This window comes from Eschrichtius robustus, chromosome 6, assembly GCF_028021215.1.
Source record: "Eschrichtius robustus isolate mEscRob2 chromosome 6, mEscRob2.pri, whole genome shotgun sequence".
NCBI classification, from domain to species: domain Eukaryota; kingdom Metazoa; phylum Chordata; class Mammalia; order Artiodactyla; family Eschrichtiidae; genus Eschrichtius; species Eschrichtius robustus.
The window spans coordinates 50178585-50199116 of record NC_090829.1 but is presented as its reverse complement, the minus strand read 5'-3'; the positions used below and the strand labels follow the sequence as shown (position 1 = coordinate 50199116).

At 37.4% G+C, this 20532-nt stretch overlaps 1 protein-coding gene across 7 annotated transcripts in view; it reads left to right on the top strand.

Annotated features, from left to right (window-relative positions):
* Positions 1-20532, top strand: part of PHC3 (polyhomeotic homolog 3) — an 81397-nt gene that overhangs the window by 46349 nt on the left and 14516 nt on the right. For all 7 annotated transcript variants that reach the window (XR_011074288.1, XR_011074287.1, XR_011074286.1 and 4 more), the window contains 3 exons: positions 3678-3928; positions 14530-14689; positions 20282-20396. Coding sequence is in view for 4 of the 7 variants with exons in the window: in XM_068546235.1 (XP_068402336.1) it covers positions 3678-3928; positions 14530-14689; positions 20282-20396 (526 nt within the window). In the remaining 3 variants the exon portion in view is untranslated. The remainder of the gene's footprint in view (positions 1-3677; positions 3929-14529; positions 14690-20281; positions 20397-20532) is intronic.

Here is a 20532-nt window from a genome sequence, read left to right as displayed (position 1 = left end):
CCGCTTATCCAGATAATACTAATCTTGGTTCAGGCTTTGTTGTAAGTATTTTGTTCTATTGAATATCTCATGGCCTTCATGATCACTTTCAGTTAAGAAGAACCACTATAACAGGCATGGAAACAGATTGTAATGGGGCACTGACTTTGCTACCAAAGCAGCCCTTGTCCTCTCTTTTCTTCAGCATGCCACATTTCTATCCCTTCTCTTCTTCCTAGCTTTTATCCCTTACTACCAATGTGACTCTCTGGAAAGCATGGAGAGGGAAAAACAATTTTCCTCCAACTTCTTCCCCCTCCTGAAAAATAGAAAACATTTAGTCAGTAAAATTCTATAAAATATTTAAGACAAGTTCAATATTATTGTCTTTGCTTATTCAAAATAATACCTCAAAAGATAGATTTAAGAAAATCTAGCTGTAGTATTAAATCTTTGTAGTTTGTGTACACTGAAAATGGATTTATGTTGCTGCAGATTTCTTGGAGTTTTGATTTAAAGGCAGAAATATGTGTTTAATTGGATACTAACCTTGCATTGTGACTGTGATTTAATTACCTAATAAGCATTACTAATGATACTCAAGAAAATTTAAACATTTTTGAAATATTGAAACTCAAGAATATTTTCACATTATTTCCTCAAGAATGTAGTCTGAGATCCTGGCAGGCATATGCATCCCTCTGGCTAAATTGTCTAAGTACAATGTAGATTTTTGAATCTTCCTTTAATTTACTTCATACTTAACTAGTTTCTGTAGTATATGAGGGGGGAAAAGCAAGCACAGGTTGCTCATCAAATCATGTAATAAACTAACCTATAAAAATAGAGGGACTTGTTTCCACCGAGGATTTAGTCTTCATAAATCTATGAGAATTCTTAAAAAAGCATCCATAAAAAAGAGTAGAAAAAGCTCATATATCTTGCTCAGAAAATGAGACTGAATAGGCAGAGTAACCTGTGGCAAAGTCTTATTGCCACAAAGAAGAAGTTTCTTGTGGCAAAGAAACTTGGGGTTTCTCTCTCACAGTTGTCTTAAATCTAGAGAGTGTAGTAATTGTGTTTTTTTTGTTTTTTTTTAAACTAATTAATTAAATTTTGGCTGCATTGGGTCTTCGTTGCTGTGCGCGGGCTTTCTCTAGTTGTGGCGAGCGGGGGCTGCTCTTTGTTGCGGTGCGCGGGCTTCTCATTGCGGTGTCTTCTCTTGTTGCGGAGCACGGGCTCTAGGCACGTGGTCTTCAGTAATTGTGGCACGTGGGCTCAGTAGTTGTGGCTCACGGGCTCTAGAGTGCAGGCTCAGTAGTTGTGGCACACGGGCTTAGTTGCTCGGCGGCATGTGGGATCTTCCCAGATCGGATCGAACCCATGTCCCCTGCATTGGCAGGCGGATTCTTAACCACTGCGCCACCAGGGAAGTCCCCAATAATTGTGTTTTTGTTCTGCTATAATACGTCAGTGTTTCTTGTGTTTTTGATTTTAACAGCTGATTATAAACTGGCAAGTCATAGCTATTAACTTTTTTAAGAGGTCAGTAACTTACAACTTTGTTTTCAACAAAATTTAGATCTATTTGTATGTATGATCCAAAAATTAGTTAGAACATATACTAAGCAGTATTTTCTGAATAAACCACAATATACTTAATGCAGCTTTATATTTCTAAAGTAACAAAGTATTTATAAATCTATACGGGATATTAAAATTTATCTTATTTTTCAGTTCTCCATAGATTTATATTTTCCTTCCAACAGAAAAATTGCTTTTTAGTCCCTGTTCAGAATTATATCTTTTATCCTTTTCCTCTAGGAGTATATGTGAAAATTGGGTATGTGGGGTAGGATTTTTATGGAGTTCTTCAGTCTGGTAATGCATGTGTACAATTGTGTATTTGTTCCTGGAAATCAGCAAACCAGTATTTCCTGCTGACTTTTTCTTTTTTTTTTTTTTTTTTTTTGGGCTGCGTTGGGTCTTCGTTGCTGCGCGGGCTTTTTCTAGTTGCGGCGAGCGGGGACTACTCTTTGTGCTGTGCACGGGCTTCTCATTGCCGTGGCTTCTCTTGTTGAGGAGCATGGGCTCTAGGCGGGCAGGCTTCAGTAGTTGTGGAACGCAGTCTCAGTAGTTGTGGCTCACAGGCTCAGTAGTTGTGACGCACATGCTCTGCGGCATGTGGGATCTTCCTGGACCAGGGATCGAACCCGTGTCCCCTGAATTGGCAGGCAGATTCTAACCACTGCGCCACCAGGGAAGTCCTCTGCTGACTTCTTTTGTAGTTTGTAATGAGGGATTGTGTGACTTTAAATAGGTTTTCCAGTACAGTTTATCCTGGTGGATTATTTGGTGGAACTAGGTTAATTTATGGCTGTAATCTTGCTGTGATAAGCTACATAGTGTTATTAATTATGTCAGAGTTACTATGTCTGAACTGTTAGCTTTTCCATTTCTGACACTATACTGATTATCACTACACTATTTTGTTAGCTGAAATTTTTATTCGATAGGGATTTCTTTTCTTTCTTCTCTACCTAATTGGGCTATATTTTGAGCATTTTTGATAGTGATATCAATCCTTTTCATACTGATGGTGGAGAGGAGTTACCGTAGCAATGAAAAAAGCATTGTCTCCGGAACCTAGAACCTGACCGCCTGGGTTAGTTTCCCAGCTCCACTGCTTATTAGCTGTGCACCTCTAGGCAAGTTGCTTTATCTTTCTGTGTTTTGGTTTCCACATCTATAAAATGGAGATAATAACAGTACCTACCCATAGGCTAGTTTTGAGGACTAAATGTGTTATAACATGTAAGACATTTATACAGTACGTGGCACAAAAGTGCTCAGTAAGTAGTAGTATTATCTTTACCACATGTTCTTTTTTTGTTATTTTTCTCAGACATCTTGTACTCACTGGTATTCCTAGCTGTCAGCTGGTTCCGTCTCTCCACTTTGGTACAGCTTAGTAAAGGTTTATTGCTACCGAATGGGGAGGTAAAGTCTCCATTGTAGGCTGTGGGTCTGTCTTATTGTGGTCCTCAGAGTTTGAAGGGGAGGAATCACCAGTGATCCAGCCCAACATTTTGCAGTTGCCTGGTATACAGTGTTCCCCCAAATTGACATGTACAGTGTCAATGAAGAGTTGTTAAAGATAACAACAACAACAAAGAACATTTGTGTGTGGATGTGGATTAGCTTGAAATAATGCCCTGTATAATTCATCAAAATTTCTACTTATTCTGTGGATTTCATGATTCTTTTTTTCTTAAGTGTGTTTCAGAGTACTTCCCCCCCCCCCATATCATTTGGAATATATAAACAGAAACATAGGGAATTTAATATCTGTATAGCTTAAAATTTAAAAAAATTTTTTTAGTAATTATTCTTAAATTGACATTCTAAAACATTTTCATGTCTTGTGGGACAGTTCTTTGTAACCAAAGTTGGAATGACAACTTTGAGCAAGTCACCCCCTTCGTCTGTAAGTGGGAATAGTAGTATGTATCTCATAAGGTTATTGTGGAGATTAAATGAGATAATAAATATAAAGGTCTTAGAATGTCTTTTTAAAGCACCAGATATTAACTATTATTGTTACTAATATTTATTCTTGAATTTTCTTTCATATTTGCCTGGGCAGAATGCTAAAGATTAAAAAAATGACTTTTTTTTTTTTTTTTTTTGTTCCACAGAGCAAGTAGAATTACCTGTTGTGGCATCAGTCAGTGCTTCAGTAATTAAATCTCCATCAGATCCTTCACATGTGTCTGTTCCTCCACCTCCACTCTTACTTCCAGCTGCTACCACAAGGAGTAATAGTACATCTATGCCTAGTAGCATACCCAGTGTAGAAAACAAACCTCCACAGGCTATTGTTAAGCCACAGATCTTGACCCATGTTATTGAAGGCTTTGTGATTCAGGAGGGATTGGAGCCATTTCCTGTAAGTAGCAAGCAAATTTGTATTTTTACAATTATTCATGTAACATTATCTTAAAATGTATAATCTGTCGTTATCTAATAAAAAGCTTGTAATTTTATCTCAAAAGTTGTTAATCTTTTATCTAGAATTTCTTTATATATATCCTTTATATATTACCAGATATACTTCTAGGATTTTATGCTAGCTATTTAAATGTATAAACTAAGAAGAAAAATTTCAGGATATAAGGATATCAGTTTTATAATTTTTAGAGAAGGCAATTATATGTTTACTCCAATGAAATAAACTTTCTATTTTTTTTTTTAAGGGGATTGACATGATACCTAAGGTGCACTAGTTTCTTTTTAATGGTGTTTCTTGTATAATGTGATACTTTGTGAACTTTAACTTGAATACAGAAAATAGTAACTTCCCAGTGATCTAATACTTCTGATGTTACCCAGTTGATGCTTTAAAATTAGCAAATAGATTTTTTCATTATTCTTAAATCTCAGCCTTCAATCAGATTTCAAAAATGCTTCAAAATGTTCACCTCAAAATTGAGGTGCTATATCTTGTCACTAAAAGTATTGTGATTTGAGACTAGCTGTACATTACAGCTACACTAGCTACATTACATACTAATATCTAGAGATGAACATTTTCCCTTAGAAAATATACCAAGACAAGTGGCCAAAATCAAAGCCCAAATCAAAGACAGGAAAACAAAATTATGTGTTTTGAAGGACTTTGAACTATCTGATTTTTCAGATTCACAGGTAGTGCATTGTGATTGCACTGTGATAGTTGACTGTCTAATCAGTTGCCTTTGCTTTCAGTTTACTGTGTGTATATTAAGCTTGGATCTAAGAATCTCTGATATATAGCGAGTGGAGGAACGGGTTTTTTTCTCCCTATTCCTCAGTGATTGGATCCTGGCTCTGCCACATATAGACTGTGTAACCTTTGTCAAGTCATTCAGCCTTATTGAAATTCATTTGTTCATCCAGCAAATGGAGATGATACTTTGCTCTTAGGGTTATTGTGAGGACTAAATGTACATAAATTGTTCTGTGTAGTGCCTGGCACTTAATGGCCATAGCTATGATTATCAATTATTACTAGTGACAGTTACAACTTCTTTTTTCAAATTACAAAAGCAATATGTATTATTTTTTTAATGGAAAATTTGGAAAATGTAGAGAACAAATAATCCTCAGTAATACCACAGAGTATATTTTAATATATATATTTTTTCATATGATCAAGGTTATTATTATGTATACAGTTCAGCTTCTTTCACTTAGTGTATCTTGAGCATTTATTTTCTCGTTTGATTAATAGTACTTAGGAAACATTTTGAAAGATTACATAATATTTCACTTCCTGGACAACTGTAATTTATGTAATCCTTCCATTACAGTTGGCCCCCCATATCCACAGGTTTCACATCAGGGAGTCAACCCAATCATAGATCAAGAATAAAAAAAACAAAATCTACAAAGTTCCAAAAAGCAAAACTTGAATTTGCCATGCACGGGCAACTATTTACTTCGCATTTACATTGTATTCAATATTATAAGTAATCTAGAGATGATTTAAAGTATATGGGATGGGACTTCCCTGGCGGTCCAGTGGTTAAGACTCCGTGCTCCCAATGCATTGGGTTTGATCCCTGGTTGGGGAACTAAGATCCCGTATGCCATGTGGTGTGGCCAAAAAAAAAAAAAAAGTACATGGGAGAATGTGCATAGGTTATATGCAAATAATACTCCATTTTACATAAGGGACTTGAGCATCTGCAGAATTTGTATCCTCTGGAGTCTTAGAACCAATCCCCTGCAAGTACTGAGGGACAACTATGTTGTTGGACATTCAGGTTTCCATTTTTTTGCTGTTCAGATAGCCCTGAGAGGAATATCTTTGTATGTAAATTATCCACATTTGAAATCCACATTTTAAATAATTTCTTTAGCATAAATTCCTAGAAGTATAGGTATTGGATCACATTACATATATATTCAATGTATGTATTCATAAGACTCTTGATATATATTGCCAAATTATTTTCTGGAAGATTATTTAAATTTATTCATATACCAGAAGTGTATACTCTTAGCAGCACTGAATATTACAGTTTTTTCAACAATGAGTTTTCCATTTTTTCTTTTTTTTGATTATAATAGGTTGCTGAACTAGGAGTCAGGAGACTTGAGTTCCTGATTCTGCTTTTGTAAAGAAATCACCTGCATACTTTGTTTTTTTTTTTTTTTTGGATAGGCATTCCTTAGTTTTATTTTATTTTTTTAACATCTTTATTGGAGTATAATTGCTTTACGATGGTGTGTTAGTTTCTGCTTTGTAACAAAGTGAATCAGCTATACATATATCCCCATATCTCCTCCCTCTTGCATCTGCTCCCACCCTCCCTATCCCACCCCTCTAGGTGGTCACAGAGCACCAAGCTGATCTCCCTGTGCTATGTGGCTGCTTCCCACTAGCTATCTGTTTTACATTTTGTAGTGTATATAAGTCCATGCCACTCTCTCACTTCATCCCAGCTTACCTTTCCCCCTCTCCGTGTCCTCAAGTCCGTTCTCTACATCTGCGTCTTTATTCCTATCCTGCCCCTAGGTTCTTCAGAACCTTTTTTTTTTTTTTTTAGATTCCATATATATGTGTTAGCTTACGTTATTTTTCTCTTTCTGACTTACTTCACTCTGTATGACAGACTCTAGGTCCATCCACCTCCCTACAAATAACTCAATTTCGTTTCTTTTTATGGCTGAGTAATATTCCATTGTATATATGTGCCACATCTTCTTTATCCATTCATCTGTCGATGGACACTGAGGTTGCTTCCATGTCCTGGCTATTGTAAATACAGCTGCAGTGAACATGGTGGTACATGACTCTTTGAATTATGGTTTTCTCAGGGTATACGCCCAGTAGTGGGATTGCTGGGTCGTATGGTAGTTCTATATTTAGTTTTTTAAGGAACCTCCATACTGTTCTCCATAGTGGCTGTGTCAATTTACATTCCCACCAACAGTGCAGGAGGGTTCCCTTTTCTCCACACCCTCTCCAGCATTTATCGTTTGTAGATTTTTTGATGATGGCCATTCTGACCGGTGTGAGGTGATACCTCATTGTAGTTTTGATTTGCATTTCTCTAATGATTAATGATGTTGAGCATTCTTTCATGTGTTTGTTGGCAATCTGTATATCTTCCTTGGAGAAATGTCTATTTAGGTCTTCTGCCCATTTTTGGATTGGGTTGTCTGTTTTTTTGATATTGAGCTGCATGAGCTGCTTATAAATTTTGGAGATTAATCCTTTGTCAGTTGCTTCATTTGCACATATTTCCTCCCATTCTGAGGGTTGTCTTTCGTCTTGTTTATGGTTTCCTTTGCTGTGCAAAAGCTTTGAAGTTTCATTAGGTCCCATTTGTTTATTTTTGTTTTTATTTCCATTTCTCTAGGAGGTGGGTCAAAAAGGATCTTTCTGTACTTTATGTCATAGAGTGTTCTGCCTATGTTTTCGTCTAAGAGTTTTATAGTGTCTGACCTTACATTTAGGTCTTTAATCCATTTTGAGTTTATTTTTCTGTATGCTGTTAGGGAGTGTTCTAATTTCATTCTTTTACATGTAGCTGTCCAGTTTTCCCAGCACCACTTATTGAAGAGGCTGTCTTTTCTCCATTGTATATTCTTGTCTCCTTTATAAAAAATAAGGTGACCATATGTACGTGGGTTTATCTCTGGGCTTTCTATCCTGTTCCATTGATCTATATTTCTGTTTTTGTGCCAGTACCATACTGTCTTGATTACTGTAGCTTTGTAGAATAGTCTGAGGTCAGGGAGCCTGGTTGCTCCAGCTCCGTTTTTGTTTCTCAAGATTGCTTTGGCTATTCGGGGTCTTTTGTGTTTCCATACAAATTGTGAAATTTTTTGTTCTAGTTCTGGGAAAAATGCCATTGGTACTTTGATAGGGATTGCACTGAATCTGTAGATTGCTTTGGGTAGTATAGTCATTTTCACATTGTTGATTCTTCCCATCCAAGAACATGATATATCTCTCTATCTGTTTGTATCATCTTTAATTTCTTTCATCAGTGTCTTATAGTTTTCTGCATACAGGTCTTTTGTCTCCTTAGGTAGGTTTATTCCTGGGTATTTTATTCTTTTTCTTGCAGTGGTAAATGAGAGTGTTTCCTTAATTTCTCTTTCAGATTTTTCATCATTAGTGTATAGGAATGCAAGCGATTTCTGTGCATTAATTTTGTATCCTGCTACTTTACCAAATTCATTGATTAGCTCTAGTAGTTTTCTGGTAGCATCTTTTCGATTCTCTATGTATAGTATCATGTCATCTGCAAACAGTGACAGCTTTACTTCTTTTCCGATTTGGATTTCTTTTATTTCTTTTTCTTCTCTGATTCCTTTGGCTAACACTTCCAAAACTATGTTGAATAATAGTGGTTAGAGTGGACAACCTTGTCTTGTTCCTGATCGTAGAGGAAATGGTTTCAGTTTTTCCCCATTGAGGACAATGTTGGCTGTGGGTTTGTCATATATGGCCTTTATTATGTTGAGGTAAGTTCCCTCTATGCCTACTTTCTGGATGGCTTTTATCATAAACAGGTGTTGAATTTTGTAGAAAGCTTTTTCTGCATCTATTGAGATGATCATATGGTTTTTCTCCTTCAATTTGTTAATGTGGTTTATCACATTGATTGATTTGAGTATATTGAAGAATCCTTGCATTCCTGGGATAAACCCCACTTGATCATGGTGTATGATCCTTTTCATGTGCTGTTGGATTCTGTTTGCTAGTATTTTGTTGAGGATTTTTGCATCTATGTTCATCAGTGATATTGTCCTGTAGTTTTCTTTCTTTGTGACATCTTTGTCTGGTTTTGGTATCAGGGTGATGGTGACCTCATAGAATGAGTTTGGGAGTGTTCCTCCCTCTGCTATATATTGGAAGAGTTTGAGAAGGATAGGTGTTAGCTCTTCCCTAAATGTTTGTTAGAATTCGCCTGTGAAGCCATCTGGTCCTGGGCTTTCGTTTGTTGGAAGATTTTTAATCACAGTCTCAATTTCAGTGCTTGTGATAGGTCTGTTTATATTTTCTATTTCTTCCTGGTTCAGTCTCAGAAGGTTGTGCTTTTTAAGAATTTGTCCATTTCTTGCAGGTTGTCCATGTTCTTGGCATATAGTTGTTTGTAGTAATCTCTCATGATCCTTTGTATTTCTGCAGTATCATTTGTTACTTCTCCTTTTTCATTTCATTTCAATTATATTGATTTGAGTCTTCTCCCTTTTTTTCTTGATGAGTCTGGCTAATGGTTTATCAATTTCGTTTATCTTCTCAAGAACCAGCTTTTAGTTTTATTGACCTTTGCTATTGTCTCCTTCATTTCTTTTTCATTTATTTCTGATCTGATCATTGTGATTTTTTTCCTTCAGTTTTTTCTTTTTTTTTTTAAATTTAATTTATGGCTGTGTTGGGTCTTCGTTTCTCTGTGAGGGCTTTCTCTAGTTGTGGCAAGCGGGGGCCACTCTTCATCGCGGTGTGCGGGCCTCTCACTATTGCGGCCTCTCTTGTTGCGGAGCACAGGCTCCAGATGCGCAGGCTCAGTAATTGTGGCTCATGGGCCCAGTTGCTCCGCGGCATGTGGGATATTCCCAGACCAGGGCTCGAACCCGTGTCCCCTGCATTGGCAGGCAGATTCTCAACCACTGCGCCACCAGGGAAGCCCCTTTCCTTCTGTTAACTTTGGGTTTTGTTTGTTCTTCTTTCTCTAGTTCCTTTAGGTTTAAGGTTAGATTGTTTGAGATTTTTCTTGTTTCTTGAGGTAGGATTGTATTGCTATAAACTTCCCTCTTAGAACTGCTTTTGCTGCATCCCATAGGTTTTGGGTCGTCGTGTTTTCATTGTCATTTGTTTCTAGGTATTTTTTGATTTCCACTTTGATTTCTTCAATGATCTCTTGGTTATTTAGTAGTGTATGGTTTAGCCTCCATGTGTTTGTATTTTTTACAGATTTTTTCCTGTAATTGACATCGAGTCTCATAGCGTTGTGGTCAGAAAAGATACTTGGTATGATTTCAGTTTTCTTAAATTTACCAAGGCTTGGTTTGTGGCCCAGGATATGATCTATCCTGGAGAATGTTCCATGAGCACTTGAGAAGAAAGTGTATTCTGTTGTTTTTGGATGGAATGTCCTATAAATATCAATTAAGTCCATCTTGTTTAATGTATCATTTAAAGCTTGTGTTTCCTTACATTCATTTTCATTTTGGATGATCTGTCCATTGGTGAAAGTGGAATGTTAAAGTCCCCTACTATGATTGTGTTACTGTTGATTTCCCCTTTTATGGCTGTTAGCATTTGCCTTCTGTATTGAGGTGCTCCTATGTTGGGTTCATAAATATTTACAATTGTTATATCTTCTTCTTGGATTGATCCCTTGATCATTATGTAGTGTCCTTCTTTGTCTCTTGTAATAGTCTTTATTTTAACGTCTGTTTTATCTGATACGAGAATTGCTACTCCAGCTTTCTTTTGATTTCCATTTGCATGGAATATCTTTTTCCATCCCCTCACTTTCAGTCTGTATGTGTCCCTAGGTCTGATGTGGCTCTCTTGTAGACAGCATATATATGGGTCTTGTTTTTGTATCCATTCAGCCAGTCTGTGTCTTTTGGTTGGAGCATTTAATCCATTTACATTTAAGGCAGTTATCGATATGTATGTTCCTATTACCATTTTCTTAATTGTTTTGGGTTTGTTATTGTAGGTCTTTTCCTTGTCTTGTGTTTCCTGCTGAATTCTCTTAGCTTTTGCTTGTCTGTAAAGGTTTTAATTTTTCCGTTGAATCTGAATGAGATCCTTGCTGGATAGAGTAATCTTGGTTGTAGGTTTTTCCCTTTCATCGCTTTAAATATGTCCTGCCACTCCCTTCTGGCTGTCAGTGTTTCTGCTGAAAGATCAGCTGTTAACCTTATGGGGATTCCCTTGTATGTTATTTGTTGTTTTTCCCTTGCTGCTTTTAATATTTTTTCTTTGTATTTAATTTTTGATAGTTTGATTAATATGTGTCTTGGCGTGTTTCTCCTTGGATTTATCCTGTATGGGACTCTCTGCACTTCCTGGACTTGATTGACTATTTCCTTTCCCTTATTAGGGAAGTTTTCAACTATAATCTCATAAAATATTTTCTCAGTCCCTTTCTTTTTCTCTTCTTCTTCTGGGCCCCCCTATAATTCGAATGTTGATGCATTTAATGTTGTCCCAGAGGTCTCTAAGACTGTCCTCAATTCTTTTCATTCTTTTTTCTTTATTCTGCTCTGCAATAGTTATTTCCGCTGTTTTATCTTCCAGGTCAGTTATCCGTTCTTCTGCCTCAGTTATTCTGCCATTGATTCCTTCTAGAGAATTTTTAATTTCATTTATTGTGTTGTTCATCATTGTTTGTTTGCTCTTTAGTTCTTCTAGGTCCTTTTTAAATGTTTCTTGTGTTTTCTCCATTCTATTTCCAAGATTTTGGATCATCTTTACTATCATTACTCTGAATTCTTTTTCAGGTAGACTGCCTATTTCCTCTTCATTTTTTTGGTCCGTTGGGTTTTTACCTTGCTCCTTCATCTGCTGTGTGTTTCTCTGTCTTCTCATTTTGCTTACTTACTGTGTTTGGGGTCTCCTTTTCACAGGCTCCGTGTTCATAGTTCCCGTTGTTTTTGGTGTCTGCCCTCAGTGGCTATGGTTGGTTTAGTGGGTTGTGTAGGCTTCCTGATGGAGAGGACTGTTGCCTGTGTTCTGGTGGATGAGGCTGGATATTGTCTTTCTGGTCGGCAGGACTGCATCCAGTGATGTGTTTTGGGGTGTCTGTGACCTTATTATGATTTTAGGCAGCCTCTCTGCTAATGGGTGGGGTTGTGTTCCTGTCTTGGTAGTTGTTTGGCATAGGGCGTCCAGCACTGTAGCTTGCTGGTTGTTGAGTTGAGCTGCATCTTAGCGTTGAGATGGAAATCTCTGGGAGAGCTTTCACTGTGTGATATTACGTGGAGCCGGGAGGTCTCTGGTGGACCAATGTCCTGAAGTCAACTCTCCCACCTCAGAGGCACGGGCCTGACCCCCAGCCAGAGCACCAAGACCCTGTCAGCCACACGGCTCAGGAGAAAAGGGAGAAAAAAAAGAAAGAAAGAAAGAAAGAAAGAAAGAAAAAATAAATAAAATAAAGTTATTAAAATAAAAAATTTTAAAAATTATTAAAAAGTAATAGAAAGAAAGAAGAGAGCAGCGAAACCAAAAAAACAAATCCACCAATGATAACAAGCACTAAAAACTATACTAAAGGAAAAAAAGAAAGCAAATAACGGACAGACAGAGCTCTAGGACAAATGTTAAAAGCAAAGCTATACAGACAAAATCACACAAAGAAGCATACACATACACACTCCCAAAAAGAGAAGAAGGAAAAAAATACATCTATCTATATGTATTCAAAAAAAAAGGAAGCGAGCAGCCAAATCAATAAACAAATGTACCAATGATAATAAACTCTGAATACTAAACTAAGATAAACATAAAACCAGGAACAAATTAGATGCAGAAAGCAAACCCCAAGTCTACAGCTGCTCCCAAAGTCCACTGCCTCAATTTTGGAATGATTCGTTGTCTATTCAGGTATTCCACAGATGCAGGTACATCAAGTTGATTGTGGAGATTTTATCCGCTGCTCCTGAGGCTGCTGGGAGAAATTTCCCTTTCTCCTCTTTGTTCGCACACCTCCTGGGGTTCAGCTTTGGATTTGGCCCTGCCTCTGCGTGTAGGTTACCTGAGGGCGTCTGTTCCCGCTCAGACAGGACGGGGTTAAAGGAGCAGCTGATCTGGGGGCTCTGGCTGACTCAGGCCCGGGGGAGGGAGGGGTACGGAATGCGGGGCGAGCCTGCGGGCAGCAGAGGCCGGCGTGACGTTGCACCAGCCCGAGGCGCACCATGCATTCTCCCGGGGAAGTTGACCCTGGATCACGGGACCCTGGCAGTGGCGGGCTGCACAGGCTCCCGGGAGGGGAGGTGTGAATAGTGACCTGTGCTTGCACACAGGCTTCTTGGTGGCTGCAGCAGCAGCCTTAGTGTGTCATGCCCGTCTCTGGTGTCCGTCCTTATAGCTGCGGCTCGCGCCCGTCTCTGGAGCTCGTTTAGGTGGTGCTCTGAATCCCCTCTCCTCGTGCACCCCGAAACAATGGTCTCTTGTCTCTTAGGCACGTCTAGAGTTTTCCCCGGACTCCCTCCCGGCTAGCTGTGGTGCACTAACTCCCTTCAGGCTGTGTTCACGCAGCCAACCCCAGTTCTCTCCCTGGGATCTGACCTCCGAAGCCCGAGCCTCAGCTCCCAGCCCCTACCCGCCTCGGTGGGTGAGCAGACAAGCCTCTTGGGCTGGTGAGTGCTGGTCGGCAGCAGTCCTCTGTGCGGGAATCTCTCCGCTTTGCCCTTTGCCCCTATTTCTGTGTTAGTGTGTGGAAACTTTTCCTCCTTCACAGCTCCCTCCCGGAGGTGCAGGTCCTGTCCCTCTTCTTTTGTCTTTGTTTTTCCTTTTTTCTTTTGCCCTATCCAGGTACGTGGGGAGTTTCTTGCCTTTTGGGAAATCTGAGGTCTTTTGCCAGCGTTCAGTAGGTGTTCTGTAGGAGTTGTTCCACATGTAGATGTATTTCTGATGTATTTGTGGGGAGGAAGGTGATCTCCACATCTTACTCCTCCGCGATCTTGAAGGTCTCCTCCTCCACCTGCATACTTTGAATGTTAGTTCCCTTATCTTTATTTTTTTTTTATGTATGTATGTATTTATTGATTGATTTTTGGTTGCGTTGGATGTTCATTGCTGCGTGCGGGCTTTCTCTGTTTGCAGCGAGCAGGGGCTACTCTTCTTTGTGGTGCGTGGGCTTCTTATTGCGGTGGCTTCTCTTGTTGAGGAGCCCAGGCTCTCGGTGCACAGGCTTCAGTAGTTGTGGCACATGGGCTCAGTAGTTGTGGCTTGCGGGCTCTAGAGCGCAGGCTCTGTAGTTGTGGTACGTGGGCTTAGTTGCTCTGCGGCTTGTGGGATCTTCCTGGACCAGGGCTTGAACCCATGTCCCCTGCATTGGCAGGCGGATTCTTAACCACTGTGCCTCTAAGGAAGTCCACTTCACCTATCTTTAAAATGCATATGATAATGATCTATCCTGAGGAGATAATCCTACAAATAAACAGCTTTGTGCATGAAAAATAAATCTTAAAGGTTATTGCAGGAAAAAAATATATTAAAGGTACTGGCTCATCAAAATTTATTGCTGATTTTTTAAAAAACTTTTTAGCCTACCTGCCTAAACTAGGACCCTTGGTTCCATTTGACTGAGACTTTGAAGCATCCATACTGCTCATGAACTGCAGTATAAAGCATTTATGTTCAGGTTTCCTAACCTTTTCTCAAGGAATAAAGCCCTTAATGAATGGATCTGATCAAGTCGTACAAGTAAATTATCACAGGTACCATTCGTTTCAAGAGATTTTTAAACTAAGTTGTTTCTGAAAATCTTTTAAAAGATTATTTTATTTTGTTCTGTCTGTCTTTTAAAGGTGAGTCGTTCATCTCTGCTGATTGAACAGCCTGTGAAAAAAAGGCCTATTTTGGATAATCAGGTGATAAATTCTGTGTGTGTTCAGCCAGAGCTACAGAATAATGCAAAGCATGCAGATAATTCATCTGACACAGAGATGGAAGACATGATTGCTGAAGGTTTGTGGATTTTTCTTTAAGATACCCTTTAACTTTGACGTTTATTGTTTGAAACAAGACATGGGTATTTATTCCACACAGATTTTCACTTGGAAGTATTTACTTTTTTTCTCATATAATGCATTATTTGACTAAAATAGTGGGAAAGCTAATCAGACTCTTAATGGTCATATAATTAAAATAGCAAGATTGGTGTTAATTTGTATACTATCAGTTTGACATTTGAAGGAGTGTGGTTGGGAAAAGTTCCATTATATATGAAACTAATTCAGAATTTTAGGATCAAAACAACCAATTCTCTTTCTTAAGCAGACTTAAGTAAATGACTATTTTGCTTAAAAATTTAGAGCTTCTGGGTTGTTTGGTTTTAGACTTTATGTATTCAGATGTTTGCTATCAGGTGGGTATTACAGTTGTGTTAAGGACGTAGTCTTCAATCAAAAGGTGATTAAATTTGTTCATGGAGGAAAATATCACTAAATCTCAGTGTCAAAGAATTTTTTTTATAGACCTTATTCTAATAGTGAATATTCCATAAAAGTCAAAGTGGTAATGCAAAGTGACTTTAGGAAAACAAACACAAATAAATGCAAAAATGATATATTTTACTTTTTATTGATTCTGATCATGGCTCTGCAGTTGGTACCGTTCAGTTTAATTAAATAGCATTTAATATAGTCAGAGCTCTATAATAGTGAATTAATTAACATCTGTGTCTAAGTAATTATCCTCAATATATTAATATATTTAATATATTAATATATGTCATCTAAAATTAATTTATTCATTTTATTCATTTTGTAAATATTTATTTAGCATATATTATGTGCCTGTACTTTGCTAAAATTAAGTAAAATAGCATGCTGGTAAGCAAAACAGATACTGACTTGGCTCGCAGTTTTCCTAATTCTAAAGAGGAAGGCACCTCTGTCATTGTGGTAAGTTATGAACTGTTGCAATGTATTTATCACTGTTTTACTTCTTATTTGAATAGCAAGGAGTATGATAGTAGTATAAAATTTTTTTACTGCTAACTTACGTTGAGTTCAATTTGATTTTTTGTAATTTAAAAGAATGTTAAACATGAAAATTTTCAAACATACATACAATTAGAGAGAACTGTATAATGAATCCCAACTCACCCAGATGCAACATTACCCAATTTTAAACATTATTTTGCCACACCAGCTTCATCCATCCCTTTTGATTTTTCTCCCTACATTCCCCCCTTCTCTGTTTCTCTGTTGCTTTTTCTCTTTCCCTTTTCTCCCTTTATTCCTCTGTTTAAAAAAAGGTCATGGTTCTTATTGTATTTTGCTAGTACATGCTTCAGTGTGCATCTATAAAAAGTGTACATTTTAATGCTGTGTCACACAAAACAACATTAATAACTCTTTGGTGTCATCTAGTACCTGGTCCATATTCAGATTTCCTCAATTGTATAATTGCTTAAATTGTATAAATGTTCTTTTATAGTTATTTTGTTCAAATCAGGATCCAAACAGTGTCTACATTTTGCCTTTTGTTGTTATGAATTTAATTTCATTTAATTCCTAAATACTTGCTTTTAGTTATGCATACTATTTATCTGAGAAAATTTTTCATTTGAGATAAAGAGTAGTAAAGATGAATGTGCAGGGTTTTTTTTTTTTTTTTTTCTTGTCTGTATCTATAAGAATAAGAAGTGTATAAACAAAAGTTTTCTAGGCTAATAAGCATATGTAATGTGCTCTCTTGTGTGCACATATTGGAGAAAAATAGAAAACTGCTTAGGAAGCTTCACAGCATATTTTGTGATCCTCATGGTTTATAATATAATACAATTAAAACATATGCTGGACTATGCTAGAACCTAGAGGAGCTTTTGATCTAGTAGGAAGTAGCAATCTCCACAACAGAACGATAACTAAGGAGCAACATGTGATAGGTATTAAATGAATTATTACAGACAGTAAGAACTTGGCACTTTAAAACTGGGTGAGATTATTGCCAGTTTGGTGAGTTTTCTGTAGAGATGGGATTTGACCTGGGTCTTGGCTGGTAAAGCATAGATTTAAGATAACAGGAATAACCTTTCAGGTTAGCATACCATGAATAAATGCACAAAAGATGTGCAAGTGCTAGGTAACTTCAGGAGGGGGCAGTGAAGAGTAGACAGTTGGGTTAGAGAAGTAGTGGGTAGGTAGTAAGGCAGTCAGAGTCTAGCATACTTCGATATTCGACTATGGAGTTAGGAGTTATCTTGCTGTCAAGAGGATGGTTACTGAAGATTTTTTAGGCAGGTGACACGAAAAAGAGTGTTTTTGGAAACTCTGCTGGTCACATGTAGGTGCAGTGTAGAGGTTTGGCATGTTATTGATACCTGTAGTCATGGTGGGAAGAGGAAGAGAAGGCAAAGGGTGGTTTTAAAGGACAAGATACCAGAGTAAGGAAAAGGGAGATTAAAGATGATTAATCTACGCAATGAATAATAAATAAGCTGTAGAGATCTAATGCATGGTATAATGAGTATAGACAGCAATATTGTACTATAGTCATCAACCTTGCTAAGAGACTTAAACTTAATAATCCCAGTGACTAAAATGAAAGGATAAAAATGTAATGTGATAGAAGTGCTCAATATTGCTACAAAGGCAGTCAAAATATAATATATAAATGTATCAAGTTAATGCATTTTACACCTTAAATTTACACGCTGTTTTATGTTAACTATATTCAGTTAAAAAGAAAGATTAATCTATTTCATAGTGGAGATATATTTACTGAAAATGTGTCAAATTTTAAAACACTTCATAATTTCCCAAGGTAATTTTATAAAGGGTTTCTGTTACTGTATACTTCGGTGTTTATGGGAAGTATTACAGGGTGAAATGGTGAGGTCACTTATTTAGTGGCTTTGGTTGTAGTAGTATATACAGTTTAATTCAGTATGAAAAACAATGTAAGGATTATTCTTTTTTTAAAGGATAAACTATGTCTCTATTTGGACTGGTTCTGTAACCAGAATCTCCAACCAAAATGTGATTTACCAGAATATCTTATGTCTTCCCTGGTAAATCATCACACTGATCATGGTTTCTATCTCCTCGCCTCTCTTTGCTGCTGATCGTCACATGATCTCAAGTCTTCAGGGAAATTGAAAAGTAACTCCTCCTTGCACAAAATAATTGGGGATCTCTATTAGTTAGGATATGTGTTTGGCCACTCCATTAGAGACCCAGAATAATACCTGATGAACTAAAAAAGTTTCATTTTCTCTGACTTAGTCTAAAGGTGAGCAGCGCAGGGCCCCATGGTGTTGGGCACCTAAGCTCTCAGCGGCTCTGCCATCCCTAGGATGCTGCTCACATTTCCAAGGTAGCTGATCTTCATGATCACGTTCTAACTGTAAGATGGGAGAAAGGGCACCACCTGGAATTTGGTCAGAAATTGGCCACACATGGGGCAGAAACTGTACTTTTTATTCCCAGTGGCCATATTCCTAGCTAAAAATTAGGATTTTGTTACTGCGGGAGAAAAGTGAAGAATGGATATGAGGGAATTGCCAGCCGTCTCTGCCATAGAATCCCATCTTTATTAGCTAAAGCAATAGTTTTTTAAACTCATTTGGCTCTGTAATTTTTTATTTACAAATGTGAAAAAGTAGCCTTGGTAACATTACCAGGTTTGTTGAAATTTTGACCAAATATTAGAACTGGACTTTTTTGAATCTGTTAATATTCCTCTCTTCTTTATGAGAAATAAAACTGATGTTCTATTTTTGTCAGGTTGTTAACCCTTAGACCATACCTGTTTGGGATCTCCCCTCTCTCACCAGCAAAAACATTTCCTTCTCCTTCATAAGGTATTCTAACCTATTATCAAGTGTTGCATATTATTATGTTAATTAATACAAACTTTTGAAATAAAGCTTTCAGTATAGTCGAAACGGAACAAGTTGACAGATGGGCTCTTTGGGGCTGGATTGGTGTCAGTGGTGGTCGAATGAGAGGTTCTGTCTCCTGTGCAGGCTTTTCAAGGTCAGATCTGGTTACAAGCGTGACAGCGTAAAAACAATACTCCTGGAAGTATGACACTAGGTCCCAGGGATGTGTTGAGGGGCACAACTGTGTGAAAGCCTTCATTGGAAGGAGCAGTTTTTACTTTACTTGCTTGGAGACTCTTTGTTCCTCATTGCTACTAAATAGATGAGTTTTGTTTATTAAGACAGTCTTGAGAATTTCCTTGAGATGATCACTTGCTAGTTTATGATTTGATTGGTCATGACAGTGTATTTGGATGTCCCTTGGAACTTCAAATATTTCACAGTGTGTTTTTTAGTTCTTGCTGCCTTCACTTAATTTAGCACTTTGCTGTTTGCTTCTCCAGTAACACTGGGATAATGTGATGCTTGAATGTACTGAGTACATGTCATCCATGTCTACATTTCAGAGCCCCTTTCTTCATCTTAACAACTCTTGCTTAAATGAATAGCATAGAAAAGCACATATGGAGCTCATAGCTAAAGGCTTTAGTTAGTGGAGTTCTTTTTTTGTATATTTTATATGACTCGGCACAGGAATTATGATGATGCATGAAAATGGCAAAATATGGTGGATTTAAGAATTTAACAGTTTTCATTGAAGTATTTCTTAAGCACTTATTACAGGTCTTAGTACTCTTAGTTCTTATGTGGAAAATAGGAAATGGAACTGTCACTTTTTTATGCCTGCTACCTATTGGGCATTCATGTAATCTTCACTGCAATTCTTTGGGAAAGGTATTTTAAACTCCATTTTACAGATGAGAAAACTGTGGGTCCTGAAGATTAAGTTGCTTACTTACAGGTGACTGCTGCTGCTGAATACTTGAGGATTTAGGTGGGAAGTTTCTTTGGGTCCTGTGGTATGACTTGAAAGTTATGGATATAGAGGTGGAGGGAAGGACATTCTCATTTAACAGAGAAGCACCCTGACAAAAAGGAGCAGAGGTTAGAAGTTACAAAACCAATGGTGATTTTGAAGGTAAATGTAAATTACTTTGTTTTAATATGATAAAACTAAAAGGGACTGTTTTATAATTAGATAAATACATCTTTATATATTCTGTTGTACATTGCAGATCTTTGAGAGTGTTAACTGTTTTAAATGCTCTTCTGAAATCAGACATCAAAATTTTACCTTCTTTTTGGATTCATCCTCATTTTCTCCAGTTAGAAGTGTGTTCTTTGCTATATATATTGTACATAGCACAGTGTATCAAAATTCACATACTACATGATGCTTTTTGAAAGGTAGCGACTTTGCTTTATTTTGCACATTTTAGGTAGGTTGGATTCTTAGCAAAATGAACCTTTAAAAATGTATTGCTTACTTATATAGAGAAAACTCCATAAAATATTTTCATGCAGGAGCAAGAGGGAATTGGTGGAAGTGGTTGTCTTGTGGGGCTTTGCCTTGCCGAAGTGGCTGTGGACTGAGAAGTTAAAAGACCGTTCCTTCTAAGTTTCCTGGAGGGTCTGAACACTAGCAGCATCCAACCAAAGTAGAAGCTAAAAGAAAATTTGCCACGATTAAATTTTTGGAAGTTTTTTCTTTGTTTTCTTCTTTTTAGAGGCATTAGAAGAAATGGACAGTGAGTTGCTCAAGTGTGAATTCTGTGGAAAGATGGGGTATGCTAATGAATTTCTGCGGTCAAAACGATTCTGCACTATGTCGTGTGCCAAAAGGTATTTCTGTTCTCTTGAATTTCCTAGAGCACAAGCCAGCAACTGCTGTAACAAAACCAAGAAACTTATAGAGTTTACCATTAGTCAAAACTAGATATTACAGAGGAGTGATATCAAATAGGCATTATTTGGAGCT